This window comes from Macaca nemestrina, chromosome 6 (assembly GCF_043159975.1).
Source record: "Macaca nemestrina isolate mMacNem1 chromosome 6, mMacNem.hap1, whole genome shotgun sequence".
NCBI lineage: Eukaryota > Metazoa > Chordata > Mammalia > Primates > Cercopithecidae > Macaca > Macaca nemestrina.
In genome coordinates, this window is record NC_092130.1 from 171012965 (window position 1) to 171037699 (window position 24735).

The window sequence follows — 24735 nt, forward strand, 5'->3', positions numbered from 1 at the left end:
ATTTTAGGATGCACCATTGCTATTGAGAAACAAAAAAAAAATTGCTAATTATAATTCTAAGACAGTGTTGTGTGATGTGTCCTGATTTCCGAGATGTTAAAAATGTGGAAAAATGTAGGCGCAGTGGCTTATGCCTGTAATCCCAGCACTTTGGGAGGCTGAGGTGGGCGGATTGCTTGAGCCCAGGAGTTTGAGACCAGCCTGGACAACATAGCAAGACCCCCATCTCTTTAAAATTGTGGAAAAATAATGTCTTAAATATAGGAGACAAGGTATATTGAAGTGTTGAACTAAATTATTTAAAACTGCTGCTTCTTATAATTGCTACCACAGCTTGATTTTATTGAGAAAACTATAAATCTATGATAGACATCTGCTAAAAATGGCACATTTTATAATTAATACTAGAAGATGTTCTTACAACTGCTGTCAGTGTATCTTCTGTATTTTAGTGGATTGTTTGTTCATGTGTTTGTGTCCCAGAGTGCTCTTTTTAACAAGTAGTAATTTTTGCTCAGATATTTTCAGGGACTCTTAAGTACAGAAGAAATTTTGGGATCATTTCCTCTGACTCACTGCTCACTAAAATAATAGCTGTTACTCCCCACAGATGCTGCAGTTGGAGAAGAAACTTGAACTTGAACTTGCCGATGATGCACGAGTCATTGCTTGCCGGTTTCCCTTCCCACACTGGACTCCAGACCATGTCACTGGGGAGGGGATAGACACAGTGTGGGCATATGACGCGAGCACGTTTAGAGGCCGTGAAAAGAGACCCTGAACATCGATGCATTTCCAGCCGCCCATTCAAGCATAAACTTTACTGAGAGTGCTTTTCCGAAATGTCCTAGTCTTCCCCGATCTTGTAGAGACTTACAGCTGTGTCCTTAGAAAGGAGCGTAATTGTCTTTGGTTTGGAATGAGAAATTACCATTACTTTCCTTAACTGTTGGAGAAAACAAACAGAAGAAAAACAGGTAGATTTAAAATCTGCTTTTGATGCTGTTTTCTTAAAAAATGTACTTACTGCGTTTTCATGCACCTGGATGCATGAAAAGATGAATAAGTGATGGTCATGGTTATGGGCAGGAAAGATGCCAACAGCTCTTCACATCATAAACAGTATGGCTTAATGCCTCAATAAGGAGAAATGATTTTTAAAGACAGTGCAGCCGTTCTTCGCCGAGTGTGGTCAGGGTTTCCTGCTTCAGCAGTGCTTGGATGGAACCCGGCGCTTGTCCCCCATCCCTGCTGGCCACCCATAGCCAGCCCTCCGTCACCTCTTCACTGCGCCCTCCGACCGCCCCAAGGCCCCCGCTGCCACTCCAGCACCGCCTCCTGTCCTTAGCCTCCGCCATGACGACTGCGTCCACCTCGCAGGTGCGCCAAAACTACCACCAGGACTCAGAGGCCGCCGTCAACCGCCACATCAACCTGGAACTCTAGGCTTCCTACGTTTACCTGTCCATGTCTTACTACTTTGACCACGATGATGTGGCTTTGAAGAACTTTGCCAAATACTTTCTTCACCAATCTCATGAGGAAAGGGAACATGCTGAGAAACTGATGAAGCTGCAGAACCAAGGAGGTGGCCGAATCTTCCTTTAGGATATCAAGAAACCAGACTATGACGACTGGGAGAGCGGGCTGAATGCGATGGAGTGTGCTTTACATTTGGAAAAAAATGTGAATCGGTCACTACTGGAACTGCACAAACTGGCCACTGACAAAAATGACCCCCATTTGTGTGACTTCACTGAGACACTTTACCTGAATGAGCAGGTGAAAGCCATCAAAGAATTGGGTGACCATGTGACCAACTTGCACAAGATGGGAGCACCCGAATCCGACTTGGCAGAGTATCTCTTTGACAAGCACACCCTGGGAGACAGTGATAATGAAAGCTAAGCCTCAGGCTAATTTCCCCGTAGCCATGGGGTGACTTCCCTGGTCACCAAGGCAGTGCATGCATGTTGGGGTTTCCTTTACCTTTTCTATAAGTTGTACCAAAACATCCACTTAAATTCTTTGATTTGTACCATTCCTTCAAATAAAGAAATTTGGTACCCTCCCCCCCAAAAAAAGACAGTGCATATTACCAAATGTTTGCAGTCTCCTGTCTACTATAACTTTGTTCATACTTAAGTTTTATCTCTTTCCTTTTTGTAATTCATGGCAAAATTAATTTTCTGAAGGATTCAGAGAGGCGTTTATATTTTATAACATTTATTAGAAATAATTTGTTCCATCACTAAATTACTGTATTTTGTTGAATCTAAGCTGTATATACGTACATTTGTATACATGTATGTGTAAATGTAAGCCCAACGTGGGTTCGGATTCCAGTTTTGTCATCAGCAAGAGGCCTTGAACCTATGACTTACTGCCTCTGAGCCTTGGCTTTCTGTGTGTCTTTGCCATTGGGATAATGGTACATGTAACAGTGGACTGGGTACCAATTTCTAAAACTCATGACACCTAGTCCATAAATGGTGTTTGTTATTTTAGACACTGAGAAAAAGCTTATTCACAGAAGTTGCAGATTATTTCTGCTGGTCACTTTTTTATTTCTTGAGAGCTGCCACTTATTTAATATTTCTCATTTATGAGAAAAGACTTGACTGATTTAGATAAAAGACGAATTAACGAAAACCTTTGAATGTGAGTAGACAAGCTTCATATATCTGTAAAATGAATATTGAATGGTAGCCTGAGTCATTTGTGCTTATCACAGAGAAGAATTGAACTCCCAGTCATATACCTGTAACTGAAATACCATACTGTCTTAATGGAGATGTAATGAAGTAAGATGGTCACATCTTTAACTAAACTTATAAAAATATGGTCAGTTTGATAATTTTCACTTAAATGAGAAACATCTGGGGCACATTCATTCATTCATTCAACAGATATGTATTCAGTGTCTACTGGAGAAGAATCTCTGAGATTCTGCGGTGAATAGACAGACACACAAAGCCCCTGGCCTCATGGAATTCTTATTTTGGAAGGGAGAGACAAACAAATAAACGAGTGAATCTTAGTATGTGTGGAGTTCTCTGAAAAATAAACAGTGTGATGGTGTAGCGAGCACCCGTGTGAGTCTGAGATGAGGGGATGGGATGTTGTGGACTTCAGCCAGGTTTTTGGCAGCTACCGTCTGTCCCTTTTCCACTAGCTTCAGTTTCCTTATGAAGAATGAGTTCTTTCTGTGGCGTGTGGCTTTGGTGGGAGGGCAGCTCTTGCTCTGTGTCTCTCAGTTGCCTTCCATTGTAGCCAGTCCTGTAACTGGTCTGGGCACACTTGGAGGGGGATCCATGGTAGCTCCTTGCCATGAAGATGTGGGTAGAGGAGGGTTTTGTGGGGCCTTGGAGGTGTTCAACATTTTCTAGAAGTGTTCCTGGTGGATTTATAGAGGCATTGATGTGGTTTGGCTGTGTCCCTACCCAAATGTCATCTTGAATTCCCACGTGTTGTGGGAAGGACCCAGTGGGAGGTAATTGAATTATGGGGGCAAGTCTTTCCCTTGCTGTTCTCGTGAAAGTGAGTAAGTCTCATGAGATCTGATGGTTATTGTAAGGGGGTGTTTTCCTGCAAAAGCTCTTTTTGCCTGCTACCATTCACGTAAGATATTTAGCCACATGGAACTTAAGTCCAATTAAACCTCTTTCTTTTGTAAATTGCCCAGTCTCAGGTATGTCTTTATCAGCAGCGTGAAAACAGACTAATATAGTAAATTGGTGCTAGCAGTGGTATGTTACTGAAAAGGTACCTGAAAACGTGGAAGCAGCTTTGGAACTGGGTAACAGACAGAGGTTCGAACAGTTTGAAGGTCTCAGAAGAAGACAGGAAAATATGGGAAAGTTTGGAACTTCCTTGAGACTTGTTGAATGGCTTTGACCAAAAGCCTGATAGAAATAGGGACAGTGAGGTCCAGGCTGAGGTGGTCTCAGATGGAGATGAGGAACTTGTTGGGAACTGGAGCAAAGGTGACTCTTGTTATGTTTTAGCAAAGAGACTGGTGACATTTTGCCTCTGCCCTAGAGATTTGTGGAACTTTGAACTTGAGAGAGATGATTGAGGGTATCTGGCAGAAGAAATTTCTAAGCAGCAAAGCATTCAAGAGGTGACTTGGATGCTGTTAGAGGCATTCAGTTTTATAAGGGTAGCAGAGCATAAAAGTTTGGAAAGTTTGCAGCATGACAATGTGATAGAAAAGAAAAACACATTTTCTGAGGGGAAATTGAAGCTGAATGCAGCAATTTGCGTAAGTAACAAAGAGCTGAATGTCAATCCCCAAGACGATGGGGAAAATGTCTCCAGGGCATGTCAGAGGTCTTCATGGCAGCCCCTCCCATCACAGGCCTGAAGGCCTATGAGAAAATGGTTTTGTGGTTCATGCCCAGGGTCACTGTGCTGTGTGCAGTCTAGGGACTTGGTGCCCTGTGTCCCAGCCACTCCAGTCATGACTAAAAGGGGCCAAGGTAAAGCTTGGGCTGTTGCTTCAGAGGGTGGAAGCCCCAAGTCTTGGCAGCTTCTGTGTGGTGTTGAGCCTGTGGGTGCACAGAAGTCAAGAACTGAGGTTTGGGAACCTCCGCCTAGATTTCAGAAGATGTATGGAAATACCTGGATGCCCAGGCAAAAGTTTACTTCAGGGACGGGGCACTCATGGGCAGTGAGGACTGCTAGGGCAGTGGGGAAGGGAAATGTGGGGTCAGAGCCCCCACACACAGTCCTTACTGGGACACCACCTAGTGGAGCTGTGAGAAGAGGGCGTACCCTAGAATGGTAGATCCACTAACAACTTACACTATACACCTGGAAAAGCCACAGACACTCAATACCAGCCCATGAAAGCAGCCAGGAGGGAGGCTATACTCTGCAAAGCTACAGGGGTGGAGCTGCCCAAGACCATGGGAACCCGCCTTCTGCATCAGTGTGACCAGGATGTGAGATATGGAGTCAAAGGAGATCATTTTGGAGCTTTAAGATTTGCCACCCTGCTGGATTTTGGACTTGCATGGGGCCTGTAGCCCATTTGTTTTGGCCCATGTCTCACATTTGGAATGGCTGTATTTATCGAATGCCTGTACCCCCATTATATCTAGAAAGTAACTAACTTGCTTTTGATTTTACAGGCTCACAGGTGGAAGGGATTGCCTTGTCTCGCATGAGACTTTGGATTGTGGACTTTTGAGCTAATGCTGAAATGAGATAAGACTGTGGAGGACTGTTGGGAAGGTATGATTGGTTTTGAAATGTGAGGGCATGAGATATGGGAGGGGCCGGGGATGGAATGATATGGTTTGGCTGTGTCCCCACCCAAATCTCGTCTTGAATTCCCATGTGTTGTGGGAAGGACCCAGTGGGAGGTAATTGAATCATGGGGGCAGGTCTTTGCCATGCTGTTCTTATGACAGTAAGTCTGACGAGATCTGATGGTTATCGTAAGGGCGAGTTTCCTGCACAAGCTCTTTTTGACTGCTGCTATCCACGTAAGATGTGACTTGTCCCTCCTTGCCTTGATTGTGAGGCTTCCCTAGCCATGTGGAACTGTAAGTCCAATTAAACCCCTTTATTTTGTAAATTGCCCAGTCTCAGGTATATCTTTGTCAGCAGCATGAAAACAGACTAATACAGGCATCAGGCTATGTGCAGAGTTATTAATAACAGCGTATTTGGAGTATCTCCCTTAGTTTCACAAGAATTGTGAAATGATGATGCTTGTTTCTCAACCTCGAACGGGCTGTTTTATGGAAGCGTTGTGATTTGGAGTCTGCAGCATCTTTAATGGCTTTTTGAAATTGTGGCTTGTTAAGTAAACTGTACAGTAAGGATTTTCCTGCAGAGGTTAGTGTGGCTTCTCTAACTGGCTGGTTTAAATTTTTATCAGTTATTAGATTAAGGACATCGATCAAATTTGTACATGACATGAATTAGGGAATGAGAGCTACTATGTTGGCTGTCAAAAGTAGGTTTTATAAATGCAGGTACAGATTGAAATCGGGGCCAATGCTAACCCGATAAAATTGAAAACAAAAGAAGTATAGTTTAGGGGGGATATAGCCTAACAGGACCTGTGATAAACAGAAATGGGGATTTCCATGAACACTTGGGCTGATGACTTAAGCAAACTCCCATCTGAATGCATCTTCCTCCAAAAGCATGAGCCCCAGGAACGCAACCCTGTGTTTCCCAGGTGTCTCAGGTGGACTCCTCAGACCCTCGGTTAGTTCTGGTGTTCAGACTCTCTCAGATCCTTAGCTCCATTAAGTGCACGTGAGATCAAGGTCAAAAGTTAAGAAATGAGACTTTCTTCCAGATACACTGTGTTCACCATTGCTGGGAGACAGTGTGCACAACATACATTGCAGCTCAAAAGAATAGAAGAAATGCAAGGTTTTTGACATTTAAGCCACGCAGCTGGATTCCATTCCTCTGCCAAAGTACTTTTCCCAGTGGCCAAAGGTGTTAAAGACCTGACTGTGAAGAAATAAGTGTTCTGAAGTCCAGGAGCTTCCAAGCTTGTGCTGTTGCATTTATTTCTTAGCTTATCCCTGGCTGAGCACATTCTGGGAAAAACTTCATAGTCATTGCAGTGCATACTTCAGGAGTCTACTGAAGTCAACAAACAGAAGAACAAGAAGTACCCTTGGGGCCCTGTGTGCCTTAGTGTGACCAGCCTTTCATTAAGGCACCGGAAGTCACCTGGACCATGGAGCTGTTCTCACCTGGCTGTGCAGTAACATGCAGGCTCTGACCCAGCTCGCCTGTCCTGGAGTAGGGACGCTAGGGGGTCCGGAAGGTGGTGTGCAGACACTGCCTGCCTCCTACCCCTGCCTCTCTGTCTTGCTAGCAGAACCCTCCGTTTCTCAGATGTCAGGATCGATGTGCTCAGGGAAGAGAGGCCCTATCAATTACCCAATTCCATTCTCCTTTGTCATGGGTGTTGGGGTGGGCTGTGGGCATGTGACCTGGTTCCTACCAATGAGATTTGAAGGGAAGTCTGCTAGGAGCTTTGGGAAAGGCTTTTGTTGCTAATAGAAGGAGTTACATGAGGAGCAAGCATCCTTCCTATTTTTGAACATGCTGTGTAAGACGGTAATGCCTGGAGCTTTAGCAGCCACTCTGTAACCATGTGGGGAAAAAGGAAGATGGAAGCCAAGATGCCGAGGCTGGTGGAGCAGACAGATGGAACGATCCTGAGTCTTGGGGATGCTGCTGAGCTGCTGCACTGACCCTGAGCCTCCTAATGCGAGATGTCTTGTTATGTGAAGTAATAAGCCCATGTTGTTATAAGTTGCTTTTACATGGATGTTGTGTTATTTGCACCCTACATCATCCTGAAGGAGGAAGGAGGCTTGTAAGGCTAATCTGGGGCAAGCGGAGCCGACAGTGTGCAGTGCAGGCTTGGTGAGGCTACTGTCTCCACCTGGAGAGGACCAGAGGACTGGAAGGTGTGTCCGGAGCATGTGAGGGATGGAGACTTCCCAGGGGCAGGGAGCCCCACTCACAGAGTAGCTCCTAGGAGTGGTGTCTGGGGGAACTCCACCTAGTCAAGAGGGCTGTGCGTTTGGACCAGACTTGCCAGGCGATCAGACGGCTCCTGAGGAACACCAGTCCCCCCAGGAGGGCGTCCTGTTCTTAGGGGTATGGGCGAGCCACAGCATAGCCTCAGCCATATCCTCACACCACAGGGAGCTTTCTAGGGGAAGAGACTACTTCTCAGGATTAGAAAGGAATTAGGGAAACCAAGGTCACTTTCCGACTGCTCTTCTTGGCAGATGGGGTTACCAAGTATAGGAGCTGGTAGCTTAGAAGAGTGCCAAGCCCTGTCACTGTCCACTCTTCTCCCAGCTCTAGCCATCATCTCCTTAGTCCTCATTAGGAAGGGATGTGGAGGGAGCCGTACTTCCAAAGGATTCTCCAGTGGGATGGCCGGGAAGAGGCCAACCATACCTCTAGCATGACAGTCCAGCTGGTTGGCTAAACAGGCTCCAGAAATTCCACTGTCCCTGTACCCCCTGTACTGGGGGTACAGTTGGCACCATCCCTCCATGGGGAGGTCTTCTTGGGCAGGGTCTCCTCTGAGCCTCCACTTCCTGGTTCACAATGGGGGATACCTTTGGTGTGGCCTGTCCCTAAACTAACAATAGTTTAGAATGGATGAGATAAAAAACTAGAAACAGAAAAAAGGAACAGAAGTCACACTGATCAACAGAAATACATTCTGGATGGTCAGTGCCTTGAAAACATATCCTAGGTGACACAATTAAAGAGGCCGTGAATGTTTACTCTGGACGAGAGGATGTTTGGAGGCAGCAGGACAGATATTTTCACATATTTGCAGGGTTGCCATGCAGAAGAAAAGAAGGTAGTGGATGCAACTGTGTGCCAGAGGTTTCCATGCACTGTATACTCTTCTCCTCCACAGGGACGTAGCCCTGTCTTCCTTCTATGGAGTCTCACTCTGTCTCCCAGGCTGGAGTGCAGTGGCGTGATCGCGGCTCACTGTAACCTCCACTCCCGGTTTCACGCCATTCTCCTGCCTCAGCCTCCTGAGTAGCTGGGACTGCAGGTGCCTGCCACCATGCCCAGCTAATTTTTTTTTTTTTTTTGTATTTTTAGTAGAGATGGGGTTTCACCATGTTAGCCAGGATGGTCTTGATCTTCTGACCTCATGATCTGCCTGCCTTGGCCTCCCAAAGTGCTGGGATTACAGGCTTGAGCCACTGCGCCTGGCCTTTTTTTTTTTTTCTTTTTAAACCAAGGGTAGTTAACTTGCCCAGAGTCACAGCCAGACACAGGAGCACTGGATCTTCCTTACACTCAGTTGCTTCCCTGGAAGTAAACCTGTTCTGCTTGGCTTTGGGGAGCAAAGTAGGGTCATTGGGTGGATGTTGAAGGGACATGAAGTTTAAGCTCAGTTTAAACTCAATACAAAGTACCATCTTAACAAAGTTATTAAAAGTTAGAATGTGTTGCCTGTGGGCATAGTTCCTTCTTCCTGGAGATGAGGAGTGGAGTCTGGACAGCCACTTGGTGGGGATGTTGTAGAAGGGATCCATCCACAGGCAGGCATGGAGTCCTAAAATGACCCTGAACCACGAGGAGTTTTCCAGTCTGAGCAGGGCCACCTGAGTCCTTTCGGCAGACCTCCGCGGCATGTCTGTGATGCACTAAAGCAACATTTGGCAATAAAAGTGTGTCATGTAACTCCATCTAAACCTAGCATCCCCCTAAACACGAGGGGACTGTGGCAGTTTTCCACTCTGGTATTGCCTAACAAAGTAGCCAAAATATTGGCAAAGGTGATGGATGAAGATAAACGGTATCAGAATCCAGCCAGGAAGTGTGGATGCTCAGAAGAGAAAGTTGGAGTCTGTCAGATCCCAGAGGGTTCAGCTGGAGCTAACACAATGATGCTTACTCCATGCCAATTAGAACTGGGGGACTGTTCTTGAAGCCCCTGGTGGGAATATGTCACTAGTGGTGTCTCATCCTCTTTTAAGTGACACTGCTTCATTGCCAAGGGAGCAGCCTTATGAAGACCAACCCTTGCCCCTTCCCAGCCCTTTCCCAACAGATGGGATCAGTGCTGGGCCTGTGAGCCAAAGCAAGCCAGGCTGTAGGCTGGCCAGCAAAGTGGCCGGCAGGAAGAGATGAGATGTCAGCTTCCACGTTGAGAATCTAGGGAACAGAAAGACTGGGCACATAGAATTAAGGTCATGAGACTGAGGCCAGAGGAATGGCAATGGCTGTGAGAGAGATGGGGAAGAACAGTCAGGCTTTTCTGAGTCCAGGGAGCAGGCCACTGTCCTGAGGGGTAGGACCATGCCAGGGGCTCACTCCATCCACTGGCCAGTGGGGCCTTGGGCCGTGAGTTCAGCAGGAGCAGAGCTGCCGCTGAACCTCAGAATGTCTCCGCCTGTCTCCTCATCTGATTCCATTGAGTGTCATGTTCCTGGAAGAACTCCACTTATGAAATAAGTGATTTTATGATGAATGGAAATACCACTTGCCACGGCAATTATTAAACACAAAGAACTTATTATCCCCCAAAGACCAGGCGGGCTATATATTTAAATAGAAAAATGTACATTTATATACATGTAAGAATAGCTGCATTTAAATAACACAATGAAGTTCCTGTGCTCAAATAGCAAACTTGAGTTATCTGGGACTCCTCTTAGGCAGAACACCTTATTCCTTCAGAATGGGGTGCTCCTGTAATAATGACACATTACGATTATATTGGAGTTGGAACACTTGTGACTCAATGGACTGATGCAAATTGAACATGAGCAGAAAGATCATATAACTTTTATAGGTGAGGGAAATTAGATGTCTTCTTTTTCTAATTTAATATTATGGTGTGAACATTATCCAGGAAGGATTGATAAAACAATAGTTCATTGATCGCTAGGTTTAATTTGAAGCTGGAAGGGAGGAATCAAGTTAGTTTTCTTTTCTGTAATATTGTGGGATGAAAAAGTGGGCCACACAATTCTTTTTAAAAGAATCCAGATGTCAGAATAATTTCACAAAATGCACATGTATCCCACACTGGGTGGTACATGAAAGTGGCACGGTCTGATAGGGTTTGCTGTGAATTGGCTTTGTAGTGTTTCTCGTGTGGACTGTGAGAGTTAAAGGAGGGACAGGGTGACATGATGCATTAGGCTGAATCTAGGTAAAGCACAGCTAGCAGTTAGCAGGACTGTGAGGCAGGTAAAGCACAGCCAGCGGTTAGCAGGATTGTGAGGCAGGTAAAGCTTCCACCTTGCAGGGGATTTTCCCTTTCTGCTTTCCTACGCCTCATCTCAGGCACTTGCCCTTCGTGATTTTGTCACATGGCTTTTTTTTTTTCCTTTCACGTGCCCACTGATCTTTGATTTAAATGTTAGATTACATATTGCTATTTTTATTATTTTTATTATATTTTGTATATTATATTAATTATATCTTTATTATTTTATTTTTATTTTTTGTGGGACAGAGTCTCACTCTGTCGCCCAGGCTGGAGTGCAGTGGCACAATGTCAGCTTACTGTAACCTCCACTTCCGAGGTTCAAGCAATTCTCGTGCCTCAGCCTCTCGAGTAGCTGGGATTACAGGCGCCCGCCACCATGCCTGGCTAAGTTTTTTGTATTTTTAGTAGACACAGGGTTTCACCACGTTGGCCAGACTGGTCTTGAACTCCTGACCTCAGGTGATCCACTGGCTTCGGCCTCCCAAAGTGCTGGAATTACAGGCGTGAGCCACCGCACCCAGCCCCGTCGTTATGTCTTTAAAGGCCTTGTCTCCAAATACAGTCACGATATGTGGTACTGGGAGTTAAAACTTCAGCTTATGAATGCTGGAGGGGAACACAATTCAGTTCATAACCACAGCTTCCTAGGTTAATTACAGCATCATTTAATTAGTAAGTCACTGCATGCAGCCTAGATGGGTATTGGTTGGAGACTATTGAAGTACATAGCTAATTTATGGAGCAACTGTGAGGAAGACTTTCCAGTGACCTGCACCAGTGACCTGCACCAGTGACCTGCACCAGTTACCTGTACCAGTTCATGGGGGATTCCCCAGATGCAGCCTTCTCTGCTATCACATGCATTTTGCCCGGCACAGGTTAAACATAACCAGCTTTACAGACAAGGCAGTGTTATTGGGACCCCTCTCAAGACATGTGCAACTTCCAAACCTGAGCATTGACAGAAGCGATCCTGGTACATAGGGAGGTAACTTGGGCAGTCCAGGCAGGTAGCTCAGGGGAGCTGAAACTGCTTGAGGGGATGATAGTTCTACTAATGATAAATGGCGTGGGGATGCTGCTTTGGGGATGACAGGCACATGAGCACTGAAGGATTTACACCTCATTGCAAGCCCAGAACTGACAAGGTGAGCACTGGCAAGGTGGGGTGCCCCTCTCTGGGGCCGTGCAGGCACTCCTTTTACGTTTTCTTAAGACACTACTGAAAGATCTTCATGTGGAGAGCCATTTCCTTTCTTGCTGAAGGTTCTAATTCTGCTCTCGTAATTCAAAGCTAAGCTCCCCTTGCCTAGGAAAAATTGCCTGTGAACCAACACAACTTTCAGGTTCTCTGACATCATTCCTCTGCGTGCCAGTGGTGTGTGAGTTAATTGGTGTTATAGTGACAGGTGTAGCACAGCAGACCTTGAGTGCAAAAACAAGAGCGGAACAGTGTAAGAGTTGCTTCCATTTACGTGAAGAAGAGTGTTCACATGTTGATGCATGCACACGTATATGTGTGCATGTGTGAGCATACACATGCACTTGCATATCGTGTTAGAAATAATCTGTGTAGGCTGGGTGTGGTGGCTCACGCCTGTAATCCTAGCACTTTGGGAGGCCGAGGTGGTCGGATTACCTGAGGTCAGGAGTTCGAGACCATCCTGGCCAACATGGCGAAACCCCATCTCTACTAAAAATGCAAAAATTAGCCAGGTGTGGTGGTGGGCACCTATAATCCCAGCTACTCAGGCAGCTGAGGCAGGAGAATCACTTGAACCTGAGGGGTGGAGGTTGCAGTGAGCCGAGATTGTGCCACTGCACTCCAGCCTGGGTAAAGAGCAAAACTTCATCTCAAAATGAACAAAAATAAATAAAGAAATAATCTATGCATAGATTAATACAGGAAATTGGTCATCACTTGTGCCTGTGGGGAAGGTGGATGGGGATTGGGACCTGAGAGGAAGACTTTTTCTTCATTATATATTTTAAAATAATTTTTGCATTTTTTACTGTGTTTAACTATGACTTTTCAATAAAAATTTTTGAAGACTTGCACATTTGAATAGAAGATTAGCTTTGATTCACGTATGAGATGCAACTTTTTTTCTTTTTTTTGAGACCGAGTCTCGCTCTGTTGCCCAGGCTGGGGTGCAGTGGCGCGATCTCGGCTCACTGCAAGCTCCGCCTCCCGCGTTCACGCCATTCTCCTGCCTCAGCCTCCCGAGTAGCTGGGACTACAGGCGCCCGCCACCACGCCCGGCTAATTTTTTGTATTTTTAGTAGAAACAGGATTTCACCGTGTTAGCCAGCATGTTCTCGATTTCCTGACCTCGTGATCCACCCGCCTCGGCCTCCCAAAGTGCTGGGATTACAGGCGTGAGCCACCACGCCCGGCCGAGATGCAACTTTTTAAAGCAGGTATGGAAGAGAGAAATACTCAGCGACGCTGTGGGACTGAAATAGACTGAACTGTCGTGACCATGTACAGTAGTAAATAATGCTCCGGAAATCAGAGCCAGGGTACTTCAGGGCAAATCCATTAGCATTCAGAGTGAAGCTTTCCCGAAGATGGAGAAGGGGATTTCAGATGACTTGTATTGGGTAAATTGTGTTAGTTCATGATGTGATTGTTTTTTTTAGCTTCTATGTCTTTCCCCCTTTTTTTTTCTGTTATGTTTTTATAATAAAAGAAAAAGACAGAAACACACTATTTGTGAGATTTAGGCCAACAGCTTAAAGAACCAAAAAAGTTAGCAAGAGGCAGACAGAGGGTGGGCAGTGAAAGGCCGTCGGACTCAGCGTGGAGGAGCAAGGGAGCAGCCTTGGGCAGAACCCCCCTTCTCGGTGGGTCCTTCCCATCCTCTGGCTGCGGTGGGTGATGTCTGGTCTCCAGCGGCCCTCCCTCTGCCCTTGGCCCCCATTGTCCTTTCTTGACTTCTCTGAAAGTTTAATGCTACCTTTTAGAACTGGTTATGTCCCGCACCAGATTTTGACAGCGGGATAGAAGCCAACACAAGTTCTCTTTTGCTGTTTGTATTGTCTAAAAGAGGACATATTGGGTGAAGAGCACATGATGCACACAAGCAGCACGGAGAGGAACCTTTAGGTTCCTAACCCCAAATGACCATCAGCCCTCATCTAAAATATTTCTTTTGTGGTTTTGGAGTCCCTGCAGAAATGTGTCCAGAAACTGGCCATTTGCTCCCAGTTCTTAAGGCAGCCTGTTTTACCTTGAGGCACCCCTGTCAGAATGTCTTTCTCTTTTCGCTTTTCTTTTCTTTTTTATTTTTTTGGAGAAAGGGTCTTGCTCTGTCACCCAGGCTGGAGAGCAGTGGTGCAATCACTGCAGCCTTGACCTCCTGGGCTCAAGAGATCCTCCTGCCTCAGCCTCTTGAGTAGCTGGGACTGCAGGAATGCACCACCACACCTGGCTAATTAAAAAAAAAATGTTTTTATAGAGAAGGGGTTTCACTATGTTGCCTAAGCTGGTCTTGAACTCTTGGGCTCACGTGATCCTTCCACCTCAGCCTCCCAAAGTGCTGGGATTATAGGGACCACACCTACCTTGGAAATGTCTTCCTATACCTGGCTAAAACCTGGCTCTCTAGCATTTGCCACCCACTGGCCCTAATTTCACCCTCTGGGGACCATGCTGAGCAAATCTTAACACTTTCACTGTGGGCTAAAACTTGGAATACCGGAAGGTCTCTCGTTTCCCCAGTCAATCTTCTGTTCTTATAGTTCTTTATGTAACCCAGTGGTCCCCTAGGCTGGTAACTCTCCTTAACAGAAGCTAGGTTGTAAATCATCTTTCTGGAATGTGACTCCTAGAGCCAGACACAGCCACTGGTGTGGCCCACCTAGTGCAGAAGAGAACAGACCACCCCTTTCCTTGCTTTTGAATGAGGCTGGGACATCATACTCTCAACTTCTGTGGAATGTTTGCTTATACTTCTGATAAGCCACATATGCCACATAATATATCTTATATAAACCACGTAAGTGGAGTTATTTTTGACCCGAGTGGGTTTTATGTTTTTGAAGCAAGTGAGGAACCTGAAATATATTCCTTTTTAAATTTCATCATGTTAGATTTGCCCCATTGCTATGGGTTATTTAGGGCTTTTTGGGTGTAAATTTAATCAATCATTTGGTTATCTCTGTGTACTTTATGCCACATGCAACTTTAATAACCATGCGATCAGTGTTCTTGTCTATGTTGTCTGAGAGGAACAGACACAAACTTTGAGACAGGGCTGGGATCAGACACCTGAGACCTGTCTAACAGACAAATTGTATCTAATTTGTGCTGTTGTTAAGCGCTCTTAGGAGACTGTTCATTTATATACTTATTTTTTTGAGACAGCTCTCCCTCTTTTGCCCAAGCTGAAGTGCAGTGGTGTGATCATGGCTCACTGCAGCCTCTACCTCCTGGGTTCAATTGATACTCTCATCTCAGCCTCCTGGGTAGGTGGGACTTATAGGCATACACCACCACGCCACCTGGCTAAGTTTTGCATTTTTTTTTTTTTTTTTTGTAGAGACAGGGTTTTTCCATATTGCCCATGGGTGGTCTCAAACTCGTGGGCTCAAGCGATCCACCTGTCTTGGGCACCCAAAGGGCTGGGACCACCTCACCTGGCTGATTGTTGATTTGGCTAATAATCTGCTCAATGATGCTTCTTCTAGCTTCTGTTTCTCTGTTTTGACCATAAGGACCTTCCTAAAGTCCAATTAGTCCAAACTGGAATTTTTAATAACAAATTTTCTCTTAACATAATGACGAATTGAGAAAACATTTCACTCTACTAACCTTTTTCATTTATGATATGTCAAAACATGTCTTTTGGGGAGGGAGTGTTCCAAAAATACAATTATTTATTTCACATTGATCATATTTTTGATTTTATTTACAATTTATGAATTCTTTTCCACTTACTGGTTTTTTCCTGTTCACTGGTTGACTGAGCTGACTTCTCTTGTCCTCGTTCCACCGCTAACTTGTTGTATTTTTGACTGTCCTATCTGTCTTGCCTCTTGGGCCCTGTGGGTCCTGGCATGTGCTGTGTGCTCTTTCTGTCCTTGATAGGATCATTGACCTTTTCCTTCCACATTTACATTTTTCCCAATACAATTTTTTATTTTTATTTTTAGACAGGGTCTCACTCTGTCACTCAAGCTGGAGTGCAGTGGTGTGATCTTGGCTCACTGCAACCTCCACTTCTTAGGTTCAAGTGATCCTCCTACCTCAGTCTCCCTAGTGGCTGGGACTACAGGCACGTACCACCATGCCCGGCGAATTTTTGTATTTTTAGTAGAGATGGGGTTTCACCATGTTGGCCAGGTTGGTCTTGAACTCCTGATCCCAGGTGATCCGCCGGGCTCAGCCTCCCCAAGTGCTGGGATTACAGGTGTGAGCCACTGAGCCCAGCCCCCAATACAGTTTTTGATTGCAAAATTCATGCCCTAATGGAGTCTCCGGTCGTGTGCCTTGTTTACATTTAACTAGGCATCATCTTATCTTTTTTTTTTTTTTTTAAATGTTTCATTTCATAGTCTATCTGCTGATGCTACATCACTTTTGTTTCCAGTAAATGAAAGGAAAACATTTCCACCCACTTAGGCAAAAAGAAGAAGAAGCGCTTGAGTGCTCAGCAGTTCTCTGAGATGAGATAAGTGCGTGATAGATTTATATTTTATTCTGCTTCACAGTTTGGCTCACGTGTAGGTGTTTTGTGTCTTCAGTCATTTGGTGATTATTTCTTCAGGTTGGTTTTACTCAGTGCCATTTAAGACAGGAATTTTATCCTGTATCAGGGGAGTTTTCATTAAAACAGATGATTCTGATTTTTTTTTTCAGGCATAAAGAATTACTTTGCTACAGAACACAATGGATTATGTTTAGACTGATATGAACAAACAAATATTTCAAATTATCCATATGACTGTTGGTCAAATCATACAACCTGCTAGCAAACATGAAAATAATCAGATTGATTATGATGAATTCTTTCCCAGAAGCAAATGAACTATTGCTGAAATTAAAACAAGAAAGAGGATTTTACTGCTCAATTTGTGTGTGAAGAGAAATGATGAAGGACAGTGATTTGCAATTTATAGGCAATTTTTCCTCACAGCAGGAGAAAGTTTCAAAGTGGGCTTGATAGTATTTTCTTTCAGTTTTCAATCCTTCGTTCAGAAAAACCAATATTCTGTCCTGAGAAAATAGAAATATCTTCTGCATGTAGGTTATAATGATAAGTTATGTAAGTGCTATGTAGGAATGTTTTAGTTTAATGTTTCCAGGTGTTAATGGAAGAATATGAAAGTCATACACTTAAATAAATTGAGGTATGATTTACATACAGACAAATTCACCCTTTTTGGTTTACAGTGCTGTGAGTTCTGACAATTCATGCAGTCACATAGCTGTCACCACAATCAAGAGGTGGAAAAATTCCATTATCCACAAAATTCCATTGTGTCCTCTAAGTCACTCCTCTCTAGCTCCTACTTCCTGGTAACCACTGATCTGTTTTCTGTCCCTATAGTTTAGCCTTTTCTTTCTTTCTTTCTTTTTTTGAGATGGAGTCTCACTCTATTGCCCAGGCTAGAGTGCAATTAGTTTAGCCTTTTCTATAATGCTGTATAGGTGGACTCACACAGAATGTAATTGCCCTTTGAGTCCAGCTTCTTTCCCTTAGTATAATGCATTTGAGTTTCATCCACGTTGTTGCATGTTTATTACTTTTCATCAATGAGTAGTGGTCCATTGTATGGATGTACCTGTTTGTTTATCCATTCACCAGTTTAGATGTTTTGGAAAATCCAAAAACATTTGGATTTTCCCCAGTTTTGATGATTATGGATAAGGTCGCTATAAATATTTCCATACAGATTTTCTGTTGTGAACATGAGTTTTTGTTGATGTTGGGTAAGTAAGTGGGGTTGTATTTGAACGTTATGAGAAGCTGCCTGAGTGTGCTGTACCCTTTGGCATTCTCACCCACAGTGTGTGACAGTCCAGTTGCTCTGCATTCTCATCAGCACTTGGTTTTCTTAGTTTTCTTCCTTCTATCCTAATGTGCTGGTTTCTTATTAGGCTTTCATTTTGTGTTTTCCTCATGACATACTATGTGGAGCATCTTTTCCTATGCTTGCTACCTGTATTAGTCCGCACTCTCACTGCTATGAAGAATATCCGAGACTGGGTAACTTATAAAGTAAAGAGGTTTAATTGACTCACAGTTTCACATTGATGGGGTGGCCTCAGGAAACTTACAATCATGCAGGAGGCAAAAAAGAAGTGGTACCTTCTTCACAGGGCAGGAGAGACAGAGTACAAGCAAGGGAAATACCAGACGCTTATAAGACCATCAGATCTCATGAGACTCATGATCACTGGAACAGTATAGGGGAAACTGCCTCCATGATCCAATTACCTCTGCCTGGTCCCACCCTTGACATGTGGGGATTATGGGGATTACCATTCAAGATGAGATTTTGGGTGAAGACACAGCCAAACCGTATAATTCCACCCCAGGCTGCACAGAGCAGGGGGCCCCTGGGCCTGGCCCACCAAGCTGCCTGAGTGTGCTGTTCCATTTGACATTCTCACCTGCAGCGTGTGACAGCTCTAGTTGCTCTGCTTCCTCATCACCTCTTGGTTTTCTTAGTTTTCTCCCTTCTGTCCTGCTGTACTGGTTTCTTTTTAGGGTCTCATTTTTCATTTTCCTAATGATGTACTCTGTGGAACATCTTTTCATATGCTTGCTTGCTGCCTATGCATCTTCCTTGATGAAGTGTCTGTTCAAATGTTTTGACTATTTAAAAAATTGGGTTGTTTGTTTACTTACTGTTGAGTTTTGATAATTCCTTACATATTTAGGACACAAATCCTTTATCAGACATGTTTTTTTGTTTTTGGAGATGGAATCTCACTCTGTCACCCAGGCTGGAGTGCAGTGGCCTGATCTTGCCTCACTGCAACCTCCACCCCCCAGGTTTAAGCAATTCTTCTGCCTCAGCATCCTGAGTAGCTGGGACTACAGGTGTGTGCCACCATGCCCTGATAATTTTTGTATATATAAATTTTTTTTTTTAGTAGAGATGGGGTTTCACCATGTTGGCCCAGGCTAGTCTCAAATTTCTAACCTTAGGTGATCCGACCACGTCAGCCTCCCAAAGTGCTGGGATTACAAGCGTGAGCCACCACGCCTGGTCCAATGTGTTTTGCCGATATTTTCTCCTAGTTTGTGGGCTTTTCTTTTTTTTTTTTTTCCGCCTTCTTCCTTTCTCTTTTCAAAATAGAGACTGGGGTCATGCTTTGTTGCCCAGGCTGGTCTTGAACTCCCAGCTTGAAGCAACCCTCCTGCCTCGGCCTCCCAAAGTGTTGGGATTACAGGTATGAGCCATGGTGCCCAGCCTAGTTTTTCTTTTCGTTCACTTAATAGTGTCTTTTGCAAAGCAGAAGTCCTTAATTTTGATGACGTCCAATTTAATCAATCTTTTCTTTTATGAATTGTGTTTTGGTGTCATATCTAAGAAATCTTTGCTACAGTCACAAAGATTTTCTTCTATGTGTAATTTTAGAAGTTTTATAGTTTTAGGTTTTATAGTTTAGGTCTATGATTTGTTTTGGGTTAGTTTTTATGGGGTAAGGTATGAATTAAGGTTTATTTCTTTGCATGTGGCTACCCAATTAGTACAGTACTATTTGTTCAAAAGACTATTCTTTCTCCATTGAATTGCCATTACATCTGTGTTGAAAATTAATTGGCCAAAGTAAATGTGAGTCTATTTCTGAACTGTATATTTTGTACCACTGATTTATGTGTCCATCCTTTATTCAATACTATGCAGTCTTAAGTATTGCAACTTTATAGTACATTTTGAAATTGGATGGTGCATCTCCAACTTTGTTCCTTTTAAACATTGTTTTGCATATTGAAATTGTTTTGTCTTTTCATTGGCATTTCTTATCAATTTCTACCAGAAAGTCTTTGGGACTTTGAAAGGGTTTACATTAAATCTATTAAATTGGGAGAATTAATATCTGAACAATATCGAGTCTTCTAATCTATGAACATGGTCTATCTCACATTTATTTAGGTCTTTAAAATTTTTTATGAGTGTTTTATAGTTTTCAGTATATAAATCTTGCACATTTTTTTTTTGGATTTGTACCCAAGTATTTTATATTTTGGGCACTATTGTGAATGGTATTTAAAAAACTTCAACTTATAATTAGAATTGTTTTATTCCTTGTACATAGAATTACAACTGATTTTTACATACTTATATATTTATATATTTTTATATATTGACCATGACTTTGCTAAGCTTACTAGTAGTTCCTTTGTAGATTCTTTATCATTTTCTTATTTTTTTGAGACAAGGTCTCACTCTGTCACCCAGGCTGGAGTACAGTGGTGTGATCTCAGTTCACTGGAACCTCAGTCCCTGGGTTCAGGTGATTCTCCTACCTCAGCCTCCCAAGTAGCTGGGACTACAGGCACATGCCACCATGCCCAGCTAATTTTTTGTATTTTTTGGTAGAGATGGAGTTTTGCCACATTGGCCAAGCTGTCTTTGTGATTTTTAATGTACACAATTTTGTTTACAAATTGGGACAGTTTTATTTCTTCCTCTCTAATCTGTATGCCTTTTTTTTTTTTTTCCTTATTGCCATGGTGAAGATCTTCACTTTGATGTTGTATAAGAGTGGGGAAAGAAGACATTCATGCCTTTTATTGTGTGTTAGGAAGAAAGTATTCAATCTTTCACCATGAAGCTTTATGTTAGCTTTAGCTGTAGCTTTTTTGAGCGTAATCTTTATCAGCTTGAGAAAGTTCTATTATATTCTTAGTTTGCTGAGGTTTTACAAATAATGAATTGATGTCAATCATTTGATTAAAAGCATTCCTCAAAATGCTTTTTCTGTTTCTGTCAAGATGATCGCGTGTTTTCTTTTTTAGTCTGCTGACATGATGAATGACATTAATAGACTTTTGAATGTTGAACTAGCTGTGTACTGCACAGATAAATTGCACTTGGTTATAATGAATAATCTTTCTTGTGATTACTTGATTTCATTTGCTAATATTTTGGTGATAAATTTTGTATCCTATATTCATAAAAAATAGTGGTCTTTAGTTTTCTTGCAAAGGTCTTTTTCGAGTTTTAGTATCAGGGCAGTGCTGGCCATTTGAGTTCAGGAGTGTTTCCTTATTTTCTCTTTTCTGATAGAGTTTATGTAGAATTAGACACATAAATGCTATTATTCCTTCTTTAAGCAGTGGTAAAATTTATTAGTGAAGCCATTTGTACCTGGAAATTTTAATAAAACTATTAAATAAAGGTAGGCAAACAACCAAGAATGTAACAATGAGAGAAAGACAGGAGTAAAAGGGTCAGATAGAAAGTGATTGAATTGGAAGAGAGGCAAAGCAGATCTAACATTTGTAAAACTGAAGAAGAGGAAGAGCGAGGGAAGGCGAAGAAGACAATGAAGATGAAGAAGATGATAATGAGGAAGAAGGAGGAGGAGGAGGCAAAGGAGGAGAAAGAGAAGATTTACTACCACCCATGGACCAGAACTAATATTAAAACTATGTTTCAAGAAAGAAGAATAAATGAAAGTATATTTGAAGAAGAAGAAAAATAAAACAATGAAACAGATCTAATGCTTAAAACTATATTTCAAGAAAACTTTCTGGAAATAAGAGAAAACCTTAATCTAAATATTGAAATGGCCTATGATATGCCTGGAACAGTGGAATGGAGTAATCAACTCTAGACTCTAATAATATAGTAAAATTTTTAGATTTTAAAGACAAAGTAAAACTTCCCCAGGGCCTCCATGCAAAAAGACAGTATTACTTAGAAGGGTAAGGAAATTAGGCTGGCATTAGCTTTCTCAATAGCAATGTACAAAGCAAAGTAACAGTGAAGCAACATTTTTAAGAAACTCAAGGAAAGAAAGTGCAAGCCAAGAATTTTACTTTCAGTTGAGCTATTCATTAAGAATCAAAGCTATATAAAAATAATTCTACATGTACAGGAACTCAGGGAATAATACTGTACTCAGGAATCTTTTCTGAGGTATCTACCAGAAGAGTAGCTTCATCAAACTTACAAACAACTAGGGAAATTTTAGCAAAAGGACTAATGATGGCAATTTAATATATTTTATTGTAGAATTAAGACTAAAACTAGAGTGGAAATGTGAGTAGAAAAAACATGCAAAAGTCATAGGTTCTGATAAAGTTGAAAAAATGTTATTAAGATATAGGAAAAAAGAGAGAAAAGGGAAAATGGTAAAAGACTATTTCTTGTTATATAGCTAATATGTGTCCGTCAAAGCATTCCAGTGAAGACTGAAAAGCAGACAGTAAAGTGGTAAGAAGAAAGGTGTGTAAAGGCACTATTAATATATAAAGACAACTACTAGAACAAATATATCTTTTATCAATACCATAAGAAATTTAAAAAGTGCGAAAATAGTGTCATCACTGAATTAGGTTTCCAATTTGCCTATATTCATGTGAAATTTTCCATTTGCAGAAAAAAGCTCTCTGTATGCTAGATAGTGGGATGGTGAGAAAATAAGTAGGGATGTGCTAGCTCTAAATATTTTTTTCTTTATCTCCTTTATTTTCAAAAAATTCTCCTGTTGACAACTTAAAATTTCTATGAACAACTTTCTTTTTTTTTTTTGGAGATGGAGTTTTGTTCTTGCTGCCCAGGCTGGAGTGCAATGGCGCCATCTCTGCTCACCGCAACCTCCGCCTCCTGGGTTCAAGCAATTCTCCTGCCTCAGCCTCCCGAGTAGCTGGGATTACAAGCATGCACCACCATGCCTGGCTAATTTTGTATTTTTAGTAGAGATGGGGTTTCTCCACGTTGGTCAGGCTGGTCTTGAATTCCCTCGGCCTCCCAAAGTGCTGGGATTACAGACTTGAGCCACTGTGCCTAGCCCTTATGAACAACTTTCTTTTTTTTTTTTTTTAATTTATTTATTTATTATTATTATTATACTTGAAGTTCTAGGGTACATGTGCATAACGTGCAGGTTTGTTACATATGTATACTTGTGCCATGTTGGTGTGCTGCACCCATCAACTCATCAGCACCCCTCAACTCGTCATTTACATCAGGTATAACTCCCACTGCAATCCATCCCCCCTCCCCCCTCCCCATGATAGGCCCCGGTGTGTGATGTTCCCCTTCCCGAGTCCAAGTGATCTCATTGTTCAGTTCCCACCTATGAGTGAGAACATGCGGTGTTTGGTTTTCTGTTCTTGTGATAGTTTGCTGAGAATGATGGTTTCCAGCTGCATCCATGTCCCTACAAAGGACACAAACTCATCCTTTTTTATGGCTGCATAGTATTCCATGGTGTATATGTGCCACATTTTCTTAATCCAATCTGTCACTGATGGACATTTGGGTTGATTCCAAGTCTTTGCTATTGTGAATAGTGCCGCAATAAACATACGTGTGCATGTGTCTTTATAGCAGCATGATTTATAATCCTTTGGGTATATACCCAGTAATGGGATGGCTGGGTCATATGGTACATCTAGTTCGAGATCCTTGAGGAATTGCCATACTGTTTTCCATAATGGTTGAACTAGTTTACTGTCCCACCAACAGTGTAAAAGTGTTCCTATTTCTCCACATCCTCTCCAGCACCTGTTGTTTCCTGACTTTTTAATGATTACCATTCTAACTGCATACTATACTACAAGGCTACAGTAACCAAAACAGCATGGTACTGGTACCAAAACAGAGATATAGACCAATGGAACAGAACAGAGTCCTCAGAAATAATACCACACATCTACAGCCATCTGATCTTTGACAAACCTGAGAGAAACAAGAAATGGGGAAAGGATTCCCTATTTAATAAATGGTGCTGGGAAAATTGGCTAGCCATAAGTAGAAAGCTGAAACTGGATCCTTTCCTTACTCCTTATACGAAAATTAATTCAAGATGAATTAGAGACTTAAATGTTAGACCTAATACCATAAAAACCCTAGAAGAAAACCTAGGTAGTACCATTCAGGACATAGGCATGGGCAAAGACTTCATGTCTAAAACACCAAAAGCAACGGCAGCAAAAGCCAAAATTGACAAATGGGATCTCATTAAACTAAAGAGCTTCTGCACAGCAAAAGAAACTACCATCAGAGTGAACAGGCAACCTACAGAATGGGAGAAAATTTTTGCAATCTACTCATCTGACAAAGGGCTAATATCCAGAACCTACAAAGAACTCAAACAAATTTACAAGAAAAAAACAAACAACCCCATCGAAAAATGGACAAAAGATATGAACAGACATTTCTCAAAAGAAGACATTCATACAGCCAACAGACACATGAAAAAATGCTCATCATCACTGGCCATCAGAGAAATGCAAATCAAAACCACAATGAGATACCATCTCACACCAGTTAGAATGGCAATCATTATGAACAACTTTCTTAAACTTTGTAGGAACTGCTATATTTTTCATTGCCGTTGTTTCAAAGAGGACATTTTCAGTGTTTTTATCCCATTTGTATTAGTAACATCTAAATGTCATTCCAATTCAGAGATACTTGTATGAGCTTTAATACTGTTATGTTCACATTCAACCTGTAAAATCTTTGGCCTAGAGTATAAATTTTTAGTCCCTAAATGACAGGTGCCAAATGCTTAGTTTGTTAAGCTTATTTTCTCTCTCCTTTGGCCTAGTGTTAAAAATGTTTGTCATGTCAGGTGACATTGTGCTAAGCATTTCATTTCTGTCTATTTAAAATATGAAATGGAGATATTATTAATAGTATCTGTTGCCTCCCTCCTTTTACATGGATTAGTGAAGGAAGTCTGAAAAGCAGGCTTCTTATAAGAAAGGTATTATAACCATTATAGTTATAATGTATGTTAATTAAGAAATCTATTATGATAATGATTGATAGATTTGATCACTATA

At 42.4% G+C, this 24735-nt stretch overlaps 1 protein-coding gene and 1 pseudogene across 5 annotated transcripts in view; both read left to right on the forward strand.

Annotated features, from left to right (window-relative positions):
* ATPSCKMT (ATP synthase c subunit lysine N-methyltransferase) overlaps positions 1–24735 on the forward strand; it is a 203522-nt gene that overhangs the window by 21694 nt on the left and 157093 nt on the right. Inside the window, exon 5 of one of the 5 annotated variants that reach the window (XM_071099101.1) lies at positions 5136–22995. The exons of 2 other annotated variants lie outside the window; for them this stretch is intronic. In XM_071099101.1, the coding sequence (XP_070955202.1) occupies positions 5136–5171 (36 nt within the window). In that variant the 3' untranslated portion in view covers positions 5172–22995. Of the gene's footprint in view, positions 1–594; positions 775–5135; positions 22996–24735 lie in introns of those variants that run through there. 2 more of the 5 variants (XM_071099099.1, XM_011754326.2) reach the window with 2 other exon arrangements.
* LOC139363920 (ferritin heavy chain pseudogene) lies at positions 780–5127 on the forward strand (annotated as a pseudogene).